The sequence below is a fragment of the Anolis sagrei genome, chromosome 8 (assembly GCF_037176765.1).
Source record: "Anolis sagrei isolate rAnoSag1 chromosome 8, rAnoSag1.mat, whole genome shotgun sequence".
Taxonomy (NCBI): Eukaryota; Metazoa; Chordata; class Lepidosauria; order Squamata; family Dactyloidae; genus Anolis; species Anolis sagrei.
Window position 1 is genome coordinate 7,912,448 of NC_090028.1, and position 14,866 is coordinate 7,927,313.

At 46.3% G+C, this 14,866-nt stretch overlaps 1 protein-coding gene across 1 annotated transcript in view; it reads left to right on the top strand.

Moving 5' to 3' along the window:
• HSDL1 (hydroxysteroid dehydrogenase like 1) overlaps positions 1-10,262 on the top strand; it is a 33,000-nt gene extending 22,738 nt beyond the window's left edge. The window contains exon 5 of the mRNA XM_060788288.2: positions 9,703-10,262. Within this exon, the coding sequence (XP_060644271.2) occupies positions 9,703-9,786 (84 nt within the window). The 3' untranslated portion in view covers positions 9,787-10,262. The remainder of the gene's footprint in view (positions 1-9,702) is intronic.
• The last annotated feature ends 4,604 nt before the right edge of the window (positions 10,263-14,866 follow it).

Here is a 14,866-nt window from a genome sequence, read left to right on the forward strand (position 1 = left end):
GCGACGGATCCACGGCCTCCTCTGCTGACGCGCTATCATTGAAGACATCTTGTGCTGACCTTTTTGGGCCTTTCTGTGCAGACCTAACACTGTGGTGGCCTCCGTTGTGCAGCTCTCTGTGTAATTCCTGTGCAGATCATTGTGTAGACCTTTTGCTAGCCTTGTGTAGACCTTTAGGCGAGCCGGCCCATGCCGAGTTACCATCCCCGGAAGCCCCATCCGCTTCACGTTGACCGTCTTGAGACTCCATCTGGGTCATAATTAGCTTTAAGTGAACTGATCATCACCTCAGTCCTCATATACCAGCTTGTACATTCCGGACATATTTGGTTGAGCTACAGCACTTTATGATAAGAGCACTTTAAGGCGCCTGCCGGACCGCCAACCGCATTAGCACTTTCGCCCCCTCCCAGCCCTCCGTGCCGCACCTTAGCTATTGCACTTTAACTATGGCACTTTAGGTACTATAGCGATTGCACTTTAGATCTAGCTTGTACTGTGCACTTTACGAACTACTCTAGTGGTGTGGCCAGAACACCCAACACCGCCTTGTGCTGCTGTTATCTATGTGGTCCCCCATCCCCCTCTGTGTGTTTTCCCTATTACTATTATATGGTGTGACGGATAGGGGGGGAGGTGGGTGGGACCCTATAAATAAAAATGAGGTGGGGAGGGGGGTAGTGGGGAGGAAGGGAGACTGGCTAAGACCGGAAAGTCAAACAACGAATACAGCTGGAAGTAAGACCTTGGCATTAGATTGCGGCATGGAGGAGGGGAGGAGTTCCACGAGCCGAGGGGCCCCCATAGAGGTCGTGGTGGGAAGGAGGAGATGCGGGAAAAGGAGACCTCGAATTCGGCCTAATTCGGACCGCTCATCCATATTAACAACCCCCAACCGGTCTCCTAAGGTAAATTGGTGTAACCAGGTGAGCGGGCCCTCTGGCTTGAAGGTGGTGTTGTTGAACGCCAGGTCTGTCAACGGAAAAACATCTTGGATCCAGGATTTAATCCTGGAGGAGCGGGCAGATCTGGCGTGCATCACGGAGACCTGGTTGGATGAAGCGGGGGGCGTAAACCTCTCCCAGCTCTGTCCTCCAGGTTTCTCCGTGCAACACCAACCAAGAGCCGGAGGACGGGGAGGCGGGGTCGCAGTGGTCTACAGAGATTCCATCCATCTGACCAGGAGCCCCATCCCGCAGACCACAAATTTCGAATGCGTCCACCTGAGGGTGGGTGACCGGGACAGAATAGGGATTCTTGTAGTGTACCGTCCACCTCGCTGCGCTACAGTCTCCCTGCCTGAGCTAGCGGGGGTGGTCTCGAGCCTGGTGGTGGAGTCCCAACGGCTTCTTGTGCTGGGGGACTTCAACATCCATGCCGAGACGGCCCTCTCAGGAGCGGCTCAGGACTTCATGTCTGCCATGGCAACCATGGGGCTGTCCCAACAAATAACTGGCCCCACCCACTGTGCTGGACACACATTGGACTTGGTTTTCTGCCAGGGATGGGAGCAAGGTGGCGGTGTGGAGGAGTTGTCCATCTCTCCGTTGCCATGGACCGACCACTTCCTGATCAGATTTAGGCTCACTGCGCCCCCTAACCTCCGCAAAGGTGGAGGACCCATTAAGATGGTCCGCCCCAGGAGGCTTATGGATCCGAACGGATTCCTGACGGCTCTTGGGGATTTTCCCGCCACCTCGGTAGGTGACCATGTCGAGGCCTTGGTCGCTCTCTGGAATGGGGAGATGACCAGGGCAATTGACAGGATCGCTCCGGAACGTCCCCTCTCAAGTAACCGAGCTAAACCAGCTCCTTGGTTCACTGAGGAGCTGGCAGCGATGAAGCGAAGGAAGAGGGAACTAGAGAGCGTGTGGCGCTCGGATCCAAGCGAGCCAAATCGAGCACGGTTTGTGTCCTTCTTAAGGGCATATGCCGCGGCAATAAAAGCCGCAAAGAAAACTTTCTTTGCGGCTACTATTGCGTCTGCAAAAAACCGTCCGGCGGAGTTGTTTCGGATTGTCAGAGGCCTTTTAACTCCCCCTACCTCAGGTGGGAGCCCTGACAACTCGGACACGCGCTGTGAAGCATTTGCTCGGTTCTTCGCAGACAAAGTCGCTTTGATCCGTTCTGGGCTGGACGCCACATTAAATGCAGTCTCTGTGGATGTGACACAAGCACCTGCTTGTCCTATTTTGATGGATTCTTTTCAGCTTGTGAAACCCGAGGATGTGGACAAGATACTTGGAGGAATGAGGCCCACCACGTCCATCCTAGACCCCTGCCCATCCTGGCTTCTGAAAGAGGCCAGAGGGGGATTGGCTGAGTGGGTAACGGTGGTGGTTAATGCCTCCCTTCGGGAAGGCACGATTCCAGCGAGCCTAAAACAGGCTATTATAAAGCCGCTGTTGAAGAAACCATCACTGGACCCCACTAAATTTGACAACTTTCGGCCTGTTTCCAATCTTCCCTTTTTGGGCAAAGTCATGGAAAGCGTGGTGGCCTCACAACTCCAGGTATTCTTGAGAGACACGGATTATCTGGATCCGGCACAGTCTGGCTTCAGACCGGGACATGGTACCGAGACGGTCTTGGTCGCCTTAGTGGATGATCTGCGCCGGGAGCTAGACAGGGGGAGTGTGTCCCTGTTGGTGCTTCTGGACCTCTCAGCGGCCTTCGATACCGTCGACCACGGTATTCTTCTGGGACGCCTTGCAGAGATGGGTCTTGGGGGCACCGCTTTGCGGTGGCTCCAGTCATTTCTGGAGGGTCGTACCCAGAAGGTGTCATTGGGGGACTCCTGTTCAACACCACAGCCTTTGACCTGTGGTGTTCCTCAGGGCTCCATACTGTCCCCCATGCTGTTTAACATCTACATGAAGCCGCTGGGTGAGATCATCCGGAGTTTCGGGGTGCGATGTCACCTGTACGCAGATGACGTCCAACTCTGTCACTCCTTTCCACCTGCTACTAAGGAGGCTGTCGAAGTCCTGAACCGGTGCCTGGCCGCTGTGACGGTCTGGATGAGGGCGAACAAACTGAAATTAAATCCAGACAAGACAGAGGTACTCCTGGTCAGTCGCAAGGCCGAACAGGGTATAGGGTTACAGCCTGTGCTGGATGGGGTCGCACTCCCCTTGAAGGCGCAGGTTCGCAGCTTGGGTGTGACCCTGGACTCATCGCTGAGCCTGGATCCCCAGGTTTCGGCGGTGACCAGGGGAGCATTTGCACAGCTTCGGCTCGTGCGCCAGCTGCGCCCGTATCTTGGGAAGTCTGACTTGGCCACGGTGGTACACGCTTTGGTCACATCCCGCCTCGACTACTGCAACGCTCTCTACGTGGGGCTGCCCTTGAAGACGGTCCGGAAGCTTCAGCTAGTCCAGCGCGCGGCAGCCATGTTGTTAACCGGAGCGGGACGCAGGGAGCGCACAACGCCCTTGCTGTCCCAGCTCCACTGGCTGCCGATTAGCTACCGGGCCCAATTCAAGGTGCTGGTGCTAACCTACAAAGCCCTAAACGGTTCCGGCCCAAAATACCTTGAGTACCGCATCTCGGCCTATCAGCCCACGAGGACCTTGAGATCATCCGGGGAGGCCTTTCTTTCGGTCCCGCCTGCCTCACAGGCACGCTTGGCGGGGACTAGAGAACGGGCCTTCTCGGTGGTGGCCCCCCGGCTGTGGAACTCCCTCCCTGCGGAAATTAGACAGGCGCCCTCCCTCATGGCCTTCCGTAAGGGCCTGAAAACCTGGCTCTTTGGAAAGGCCTTCAGTTAAGTGCTATGTTTTGGAATGACCACCGGAATGGACTAAGGACGACGAGATGGATTATGACCCAAACAAGACGAAGCGGATTTTTAGCTTAATTATTTGTTGTTAGTAAGTTGTGTGTTATGACTCTGATTTATTGTAACTGTTGTCTTTATGTTCTGTGTTCTGTACACCGCCACGAGTCGCCTTCGGGCTGAGAGTGGCGGTCAATAAATGCAAATAATAAATAAATAAATAAATAATAAATAATAAAGCACTTCACTGTAGAAGGAGTTTATAAGATTGTAACATCTAAAGCCTGAATGTATCTCAACCAAGCCATATTGTAACCATCAAGCATATGCCAAGCTCAACATCTCAATATTGCAACAATTACGCTTTGTTTAACAATAAACTTGTTCTCTTTGTATTTTAAACCTGCCTCCTCCATTGATTTTACGTTCGGTGCATTCCCCTCTACCAAAGTTACCTCACAACGCAAATAGGGATAAACAGAGACTTTAAGACCAGCGTCTCTAAACATATTGGTGGCAGTTTAATTTAATAGCAGTCTAGGAACTTCCTTATTTATTTATTTATTTATTTATTTGCTATATTTATATACCGCCGTTTCTCAGCCTAGCCGGCGACTCAACGCGGTTTACAACATAATATAACAATCAACAGTAAAAAAGTTAAAAGCATAAAAAACATAAAAAACATAAAAACACAATTCATACATCAATACCAATCCAGTTCGACTCTTAACTAAAAACGTGATCCTTACATTTTTGGTAATCCCATTTGGTGGGATTAACGCACGTCTTTACATTTTATTGGTGGCATTGATACGTCTTTACACCTCCAAACATGTCCAGTCTGTTTGTTTCACTGGACTACCAGAGCTGTTCCTCAGGAGATATGTCAATTTATCCATATCCCTTATATCTAATAGTTTTTCTAACCATTGATCTACAGTTGGGATCTGCTCCTCCTTCCAGTGTTTCGCAAATATTATACGTGCTGCAGTAATTATATATGTGAACAGGACGTCCTCATTATTATCTAGATTTAATTCATTATCTGTAAGGCCTAGGATGAAGTACTCTGGATTGCGTGGAATCTTTCTTTTAGGATTTTTTCGGTTTCTTCTTGTATAGTCCGCCAGTATTTGGAAGTTTCTGGGCACGTCCACCACATGTGGAAATAGGTTCCTGTTTGTTTTTTACATTTCCAGCATACATTTGGATATTTTCTATACATTAAACTCAGCTTATGAGGGGTCATATACCACCTATGGAAGGTCTTCAACCAGTTCCCTTTAATGCTACCGAGTATGTATATTTCATTTTCCTTCTCCAGATCTGTTGCCATTCCTGAATTCCAATCTGGTGTCCTATATTCCTTGCCCACACTACCATACAATTTTTAATTTCCTCCGTTTCCGTTTCCCAGTCCAATAATTGGTTATATATTTTAGAGATCACTTTCATAGAATCATAGAATCAAAGAGTTGGAAGAGACCTCATGGGCCATCCAGTCCAACCCCCTGCCAAGAAGCAGGAATATTGCATTCAAATCACCCCTGACAAATGGCCATCCAGCCTCTGCTTAAAAGCTTCCAAAGAAGGAGCCTCCACCACACTCCGGGGCAGAGAGTTCCACTGCTGAACGGCTCTCACAGTCAGGAAGTTCTTCCTCATGTTCAGATGGAATCTCCTCTCTTGTAGTTTGAAGCCATTGTTCCGCGTCCTAGTCTCCAAGGAAGCAGAAAACAAGCTTGCTCCCTCCTCCTCCCTGTGGCTTCCTCTCACATATTTATACATGGCTATCATATCTCCTCTCAGCCTTCTCTTCTTCAGGCTAAACATGCCCAGTTCCCTAAGCCGCTCCTCATAGGGCTTGTTCTCCAGACCCTTGATCATTTTAGTCGCCCTCCTCTGGACACATTCCAGCTTGTCAATATCTCTCTTGAATTGTGGTGCCCAGAATTGGACACAATATTCCAGATGTGGTCTAACCAAAGCAGAATAGAGGGGTAGCATTACTTCCTTAGATCTAGACACTATGCTCCTCTTGATGCAGGCCAAAATCCCATTGGCTTTTTTTGCCGCCACATCACATTGTTGGCTCATGTTTAACTTGTTGTCCACGAGGACTCCAAGATCTTTTTCACACGTACTGCTCTCGAGCCAGGCGTCCCCCATTCTGTATCTTTGCATTTCATTTTTTCTGCCAAAGTGGAGTATCTTGCATTTGTCAATGTTGAACTTCATTTTGTTAGTTTTGGCCTGTAAAGAAGCGTTAATCCCACCAATATTCTGTGAGGAACCTTCTTTTAAATATCAATTAAGCTGCCACCGATACGTTTAGAGACGCTGGTTTATGTCTCTGTTTATCTTTAGTTGTGTTGTGAGGTGACTTTGGTAGTGTGGAATGCACCAAGCATAAAAGCAATGGAGGAAGCAGGTTTGAAATACAAAGAGAACAAGTTTTATTGTTAACAGAACGTAATTGTTGCAGTTTTGAGGATTTGAACTTGGCACAAGGCTTGATGTTACAAAATGGCTGGTTTGAGATACATGCTTCTGATGATACAATTCTACAAACTTCTTCTTTAGTGAAGTGCTTATACTACTTCAGAGTTCCCTATTGTGAATGTCCACACTGTTTGCCCTATACTCGGAACAAACCACTGATCACCAGTCTTTCCTTACTGGCAATCCTGAAGACCCCCTCTGTTAGATTCTTTTAACCTAAGCAATCTAACAAGGTAACACCTTCAGCTCTCTTGCTGAAGAAATATTCACAAAATCTAGGAACTACTGAATTCTCACAGCTTCACAACAGAGCCCTAACTGGCTCTCCTCTTCCCCGGGTCTCATCCACCGGACTAAACTACTTTCCCCAGAGTCCTTTCTTGACTCTGCTATTTCCCAGAGCCCTTAACTGGCTCTGCTCTTCTCCGGGTCTCCTCCACCGGACTGGAGCTTAACTGCCACTTTCAAACCTTTTTCTCCTTAAGCTCCGCCCACCTCCTCTTCTGCCTTGTCTTGTCACCATGGCAACCTATCCCTCACAGCTAGGCCATGGCAATAAATGTAATACATAAATACAGTTTAAATACAGTATAATAAACACTCTATAATAAACATTTCTCTACATGGCCCATCTCTCTAATCTGTCAAGATCGTTTTGAATTCTGCTCCTGTCCTCTGGACTATTGGCTATCCCTCCCAATTTGGTGTCATCTGTAAACTTGATGATCATGCCTTTCCTTTCTGTTTTTGTTATTTTGTCCCATATAGTCTCTTTCTCCTCAAAACCTATCCTTTCGTCTTGTTTAAATATCTCATTAGTCTGGAAATATTGCAGCCATGTGAAGTTTTTGTATTTTTTAGCCCGTTCTTCTTGTGATTTAAGTTTCCAAGTGTTGCTATTTTTATTTTTTTTCCACTAAATCTTTATATGTGGGCCAGTGTTGCCATCCTAAGAGCCTCCTCTGGCTAGCCTCGATCGGTGAAATCCAAAGGGGAGGGGGTGTCTTTATTTATTTATACCCCGCCTCCATTTCCCCAAGGGGATTCGGGGCGGCTTACATAAGGCCAAGCCCAGTAGTACAACAAAATAATATACAATAAGAACACAGCAGAAAATTAAAAATAAAAGTAAAATACAGAACCAATATAAATATACACATCAAACAATATAAAATCAACACATTTGAACACAGAAAATGAATCACAGTGGGCTGGGCCAATTGCAAAGAATTAAAATTTTAAAAACAGTGGGTGAGGGGGTCAATGTAATGTGTCAGGATAGGGGATCCCGGGGACAAAATAGGGTTTTACTGCACTAGCAGAAAGATAAAGTTAGCTGGCCCTGGACAATCGGGGCCAGCTAACACATCCCAACAAATGATGTTGTATTTGTGCTCGGCCTCTTGTAAGCCTCACCGAGTCCTTCGGGAGATGGTAAGGTAAAGGTAAAGATAGTCCCCTGACATTAAGTCCAGTCATGTCTGACTCTGGGGTGTGGTGCTCATCTCCATTTCTAAGCCGAAGAGCCAGCGTTGTCCGTAGACACCTCCAAGGTCATGTGGCCGGCAAGACTGCATGGAGTGCCATTACCTTCCCGCTGGGGATCTACTCACATTTGCATATTTTCGAACTGCTAGGTTGGCAGAAGCTAGGTCTGACAGCGGAAGCTCACACCGCTCCCCGGAATCGAATCTGCAACCTTTCGATCAACAAGCTCAGCAGCTCAGTGCTTTAACCCACTGTGCCACCGGGGGCTCCCTTGGGAGATGGTAGCGGGGTACAAATAAAGGATTATTATTATTATTATTATTATTATTATTATTGTTGTTGTTATTGTTATTATTCTCCCAGCAGCCAGGCTTTGAAGCTGCAAGGCCATTCAGTGCTAATCAAGCTTGCTAACTGCAACATTCACGCTTGCCTCCAACAGACGAGTTCTTTCTCCCACCCTGGACATTATCCCACAGATATATAAACCCCCTTTTCCTAGTTTCCAACGGACCTCACAACCTCTGAGGATGCCTGCCATAGATGTGGGTGAAACGTCAGGAGAGAATGCTTCTGCCAGCTCGGAAAACTCACAGTGATTCCAGCCATGAAAGCCTTCAATAATCTAATTTTTAGGTTCTTGTGGGTTTTTTCGGGCTATAGAGCCATGTTCTAGAGGCATTTCTCCTGACGTTTCGCCTGCATCTATGGCAAGCATCCTCAGAGGTAGAGGTCTGTTGGAATTAGGACAATGGATTTATATATATCTGTGGAATGGCTGGGGTGGGGCAAGGAGCTCTTCTCTGCTGGAGCTAGGTGTGAATGTTCAGCTGATCACCTTCATTAGCATTTGAAGGCCTGCCTGCGCCTGGGAAAATCTGTTGCTGGGAGGTGTTAATCTGTGCCTGGTTTTTTCCTCTCTGTTGTTTAGCTGTTATAATTTTAGAGTTTTTAAATACTGGTAGCCAGATTTTGTTCATTTTCATGGTCTCTTCCTTTCTGTTGAAATTGTCCACATGCTTGTGGATTTCAATGGCTTCTCTGTGTAGTCTGACATGGTGGTTGTTGGTGTGGTCCAGCATTTCTGTGTTCTCAAATAATATGCTGTGTCCAGGCTGGTTCATCAGGTGCTCTGCTATGGCTGATTTCTCTGGTTGAAGTAGTCTGCAGTGCCTTTCATGTTCCTTGATGCGTGTCTGGGCGCTGCGTTTGGTGGTCCCTATGTAGACTTGTCCACAGCTGCATGGTATACGGTAGACTCCTGCAGAGGTGAGAGGATCCCTCTTGTCCTTTGCTGAACGTAGCATTTGTTGGATTTTCTTGGTGGGTTTGTAGATTGTTTGTATGTTGTGTTTCCTCATCAGCTTCCCTCTGCGGTCAGTGGTTCCCTTGATGTATGGCAGGAACACTTTTCCTCTGGATGGATCTTCATCTTTACTCTCGTGGCTTGTTCTCGGTGGTCTTGCAGCTCTTCTGATGTCTGAGGTGGAGTCTCCATTGGCCTGGAGAGCCCAGTTGAGGTGGTTCAGTTCATCTTGGAGGAGGTGGGCTTCGCAGATTCTTTTTGCACGGTCTGCCAAGGCTTTAATGGTGCTTCTTTTTTGACTTGGGTGATGGTTGGAGTTTTGATGTAGATCTCTATCTGTGTGTGTGGGTTTTCTGTAGACGGTGTGACCCAATTGTTGATCTGGTTTGCGGATGACTAGGACATCTAGAAAAGGCAGTCTTCCTTCATTTTCTTTTTCCATGGTGAACTGGATGTTTGGGTGGATGCTGTTAAGATGTTCCAGGAACCTGTTGAGTTCTTCTTCTCCATGGCTCCAAATGGTGAAGGTGTCATCCACATATCTGAACCATATCGTGGGCTTTTTGGTTGCTGTCTCCAGGGCTTGTTTTTCAATCTAATTTTTGTTGCATATCTTTCTTTCCAGCTTATGTTTGGACGTCACCTACCAGAATGGCTCTGGTTTTGGGGGATCAAGCGTGTTCATCCTGCGGAGAAGAGGACAGATTGAGGCGATCGTCCGGAGAGACATGAACACACCTTGCAACTTAAGTGTGGTTGATCCCGACACAAACTCCACGACCAAAGATTTAGAGGGCGTTCTCTGTTTTTGCTTCTTAGTGCATCGTAGAGCAGTGTAGGTAGGAAGGAAGAAACAAACCTGTTTTGGGAGCTGGCGTTCTTTGTCGGAAGGTCAGATTTTTTGATAATGCAACCGGTGATTCTGGTTTGGATGCTTTGGATGGAGAACGAGGCAGCATTAAGAAAGCCAAACGGGGTTCTTAAGCAACTGACCTTCACTGATACGATGAGAATGGGGAAGATGTCAATCTTATTTTCTCTCTTCTTCTCATAATAATAATGTATCTTATATCCAAATGGTTTGCTTTGTATTCAATAAAATACTTTAGTCTCCTTTGATGACAAAAGGTATAAGAAGCTATATAATATTTAAATACAGGCTTTAATAAATATTCGTTTAATTTCCAGGTTGGTTGTTTTTTTGGGATTTTAATATCAATTGAAATTGGAGCATGATCTGATATTATTTTCGGATATATTCCCATATTTTCGATTGTACCCAATAGACTATTTGAAGTCCATATCAATTCTTGAATGTGTTTTATGTGTTGTCAAAGGTTTTCATAGCCGGAATCGCTGAGTTGCTGTGAGTTTGTATGGCCATGTTCTAGAAGCATTCTCTCCTGACATTTTGCCCCCATCAATGGCAGGCACCCTCAGACATTGTGCAGTCTGTTGGAAACTACGCAAGTGGGGTTTATATATCTGTGGAATAATGTCCACGGTGGGAGAAAGAACTCTTGTCTGCTTGGAGCAAGTGTGAAGGTTGCAATTGGCCACCTATATTAGCACTGAATAGCTTGGCAGCTTCAAAGCCTGGCTGCTTCCTACCTGAGGGATTCTTTGTTGGCAGGTGTTAGCTGACCCTGATTCTTTCAAGTCTGGAATTTCCTGTTTTCTGAGTGTTGCTCTTTATTTACTATCTTGATTCTGGTGTTTTTAAATACTGGTAACCAGATTGGATAGCCTTGCAATTTCAAAGCCTGGCTCTTCCTGCCTGAGGGGATCCTTTGTTGGGAAGTGTTAGCTGGCCCTTATTGTTTCCTATCTGGAATTCAACCTGGACATCATATTATGTGAGAACACAGAAATGCTGGACCACCCTCACAACCACCATGTCAGGCGATGCAGAGAAGCCACTGAAATCCACAAACATGTGGACAATTTCAACAGAAAGGAGGAAACCATGAAAATGAACAGAATCTGTCTACTGGTATTTAAAAAGCATCAGAATCGAGACAGTAAATAGAGAGCAACACTTAAAAAACAGGGGAATTCCAGAACAGGAAACAATCAGGGCCAGCTAACATTTGTATTACATTTTTAACAAAAACAAACAAACAAAACACAGAATTTGCAATCTTGGTAGTTGATTAAATGTCCTTTGACCAGTATCTGGCCCCTTGGAGTGCCTCTGGTGTTGCCGCAAGAAGGTCCTCCATGGTGCATGTGGCAGGGCTCAGGGTGCATTGCAGCAGGTGGTCAGTGGTTTGTTCTTCTCTGCACTCGCATGTCGTGGATTCCACTTTGTGGCCCCATTTCTGAAGGTTGGCTCTGCATCTCGTGGTGCCAGAGCGCAGTCTGTTCAGCGCCTTCCAAGTCGCCCAGTCTTCTGTGTGCCCAGGGGGGAGTCTCTCATTGGGTATCAGCCATTGATTGAGGTGCTGGGTTTGAGCCTGCCACTTTTGGACTATCACTTGCTGAGGTGTTCCAGCGAGTGTCTCTGTAGATCTTAGAAAACTATTTCTTGATTTAAGTCGTTGACGTGCTGGCTGATACCCAAACAGGGATGAGCTGGAGATGTCTCTGCCTTGGTCCTTTCACTATTGGCTGCTACTTCCCGGTGGATGTCAGGTGGTGCAATGCCGGCTAAGCAGTGTAATTTCTCAAGTGGTGTAGGGCGCAGATACCCCGTGATAATGCGGCATGTCTCGTTAAGAGCCACATCCACTGTTTTAGTGTGGTGAGATGTGTTCCACACTGGGCATGCATACTCAGCAGCAGAGTAGCATAACGCAAGGGCAGATGTCTTCACTGTGTCTGGTTGTGATCCCCAGGTTGTGCCAGTCAGCTTCCGTATGATGTTGTTTCTAGCACTCACTTTTTGCTTAATATTCAGGCAGTGCTTCTTGTAGGTCAGAGCACGGTCCAGGTATTTGGGTGCACTGCAATTCTCCAGTGGGATTCCTTCCCAGGTGATCCTCAGAGCTCGTGATGCCTGTCTGTTCTTAAGGTGAAAAGCACATGTCTGTGTTTTAGATGGGTTAGGGATCAGCTGGTTTTCCCTGTAATAGGCAGTAAGAGCACATAGAGCAGTGGTTCTCAACCTGGGGGTCAGGACCCCTGAAGGGGTCGCAAGGGGGTGTCAGAGGGGTCACCAAAGACCATCACAGACAGTATTTTCTGTTGGTCATGGGAGTTCTGTGTGGGAAGTTTGGCCTAATTCTATCGTTGGTGGGCTTCAGAATGCTCTTTGGTAGTAGGTGAACTATAAATCCCAGCAACTACAACTCCCAAATGTCAAGGTCTATTTTCCCCGAACTTCACCAGTGTTCACATTTGGGCATATTGAATATTCGTGCCAAATTTGATCCAGATCCATCATTGTTTGAGTCCACAGTGCTCTCTGGATATAGGCGAACTACAACTCTAAAACCCAAGGTCAATGCCCACCAAACCCTTCCAGTATTTTCTGTTGGACATGGGAGTTCTGTGTGCGAAGTTTGGTTCAAGTCCATTGTTGGTGTAGTTCAGAATGCTCTTTGAATGTAGGAGAACTATAAATCCCAGCAACTACATCTCTCAAATGACAGAATCAATCCTCCCATTCCAACCCCACCAGTATTCAAATCTGGGCATATTGGGTATTTGTGCCAAATTTGGTCCAGTGAATGAGAATACATCCTGCATATCAGATATTTACATAATGATTCATAACAGTAGCAAAATTACAATTATGAAGTAGCAACGAAAATAATATGGTTGGGGGTCACCACAACATGAGGAACTGTATTAAGGGGTCGCGGCATTAGGAATGTTGAGAACCACTGACATAGAGCTTCGGAGAGCTTCTGTTCTACCATCTCAAAGCTCCCTGCTTGAGCGGTGATGGCATGATCATCAGCATAGATGAAGCTCTCCATCCCTTCTGGCAGTGGCTGGTCATTTGTGTAGATGTTGAACATGGATGGAGCAAGCACGTTCATGGATGGAGCAAGCACGAGACAGGCCGTTCTTCTGTTTCCGCCATCTGCTTCTCTGGCCCTGGAACTCAACAAAAAAGCTCCTGTTTTGTAGCAGGTTTCCTATGAGGCAGGTGAGGTGGTAGTCTGTGTTTTAGATGGATTCATTCAACCTGGGCAGTGCTAAAGGTCTTCTGCGGCAATGCCAAAATACACTCATAAGAGAACATTGCACAGAGCCTTCTGGTTTTTTTCTCCTACGGATTACTATCCGTAGTTGGACTTTGCTCCAGAAATCAATAAAAAAGCCTGATGGGAATGAGTTCTAGAACAGCCTTTATTTATTTCCTGCCGGATGTGATTGAGAGAATTGCTTTCCCTTTCGCAACGTGCCTTAATGCAGAACTATAGTGTTTGGCAATTCAGCTGAAACTTATTGTATATTGTATTTCAATCCTAGTTTTCAGACAATTGCAGGCTCCTTTTAAATATATATATATATATTTAAAAGGAGGCTTCTTTTCTGCTGCCTTGAAGACTAGGATTCGGAGCAATGGGTTCAAATGATGGGAAAGGGGATTCCAATGAACATTAGGAAGAACTTCTTGACCATAAGGAGAATGTTCAGCAGTGGAACTCTCTGCCTCAGAGGCTTTTAGGCTGGGTGGTCATCTGTCAGGGGTGCTTTGATTGTGCTTTTCCTGCTTGGCAGAGGGTGGGTTGGGACTGAGTCTAAACTACGACAAGACTCGTATAACCCAGTTCAAATGTGGATTATCATCTTTGATTATCTGGATTATATGAGTCTGCTGGGGAAAATGGAAGGAAAAAGGAAGAGGGGGCGACCAAGGGCAAGATGGATGAATGGGATCCTTGAAGTGACTGGCTTGACCTTGAAGGAGCTGGGGGTGGTGACGGCCGACAGGGAGCTCTGGCGGAGGCTGGTCCATGAAGTCACGAAGGCTCGGAAACTACTAAACTAATGAACAACAACATGAGTCTACACTGCCATATAATCCAGATTATCAATGTGATAATCCACATTATCTGATTTGAACTGGATATTAGTCTACACTGCCTTATAACCCAGATTATCAAATCCGATAATCCACATTTTCTGCTTTGAATTGGATTATATGCGTCTACACATTGCCATATAATCCAGATTATCAAAGGCGATAATCCACATTATCTGATTTGAACTGGATGATATGCGTCTACACATTGCCATATAATCCAGATTATCAATGTGATGATCCACATTATCTGATTTGAACTGGATGATATTAGTCTACACATCATCATATAATCCAGATTATTAAAGGTGATAATCTACATTACTGATTTGAACTGGATTATGAGTCTACACCACCACATAATCCAGATTATCAAAGGTGATAATCCACATTATCTTATTTGAATTGGATTATATGCATCTACACATCACCATATAATCCAGATTATCAAAGCATACACTCCACATTATCTGCTTTGAACTGGATTATATGAGTCTACACTGCAGATAATCTGGATTTTATATGGCAGTGTAGAAGGGGCCAGTTCAAAGCAGATCATCTGTATTCAGGAGATGGATTATATGGCCATTCAAGCCACTTGCTTTTCCCTTCTGGCTCGCTCTCCCCACTGCACACAATCCCCTTTCCCTATGTTGACAAAAAAACAATAAGTCTTCGCGAATTGAGTCCTGGCGGTTGCCGTATTTTCGTTCGACTCGCGACAAAAACAGCTGCGCCGAAATGCCGCCTGGGAAACCGAGTCCCCCTGCCGGCCACTTCCGCGGAGAGGGAGCTCTCAAAGACTACGACT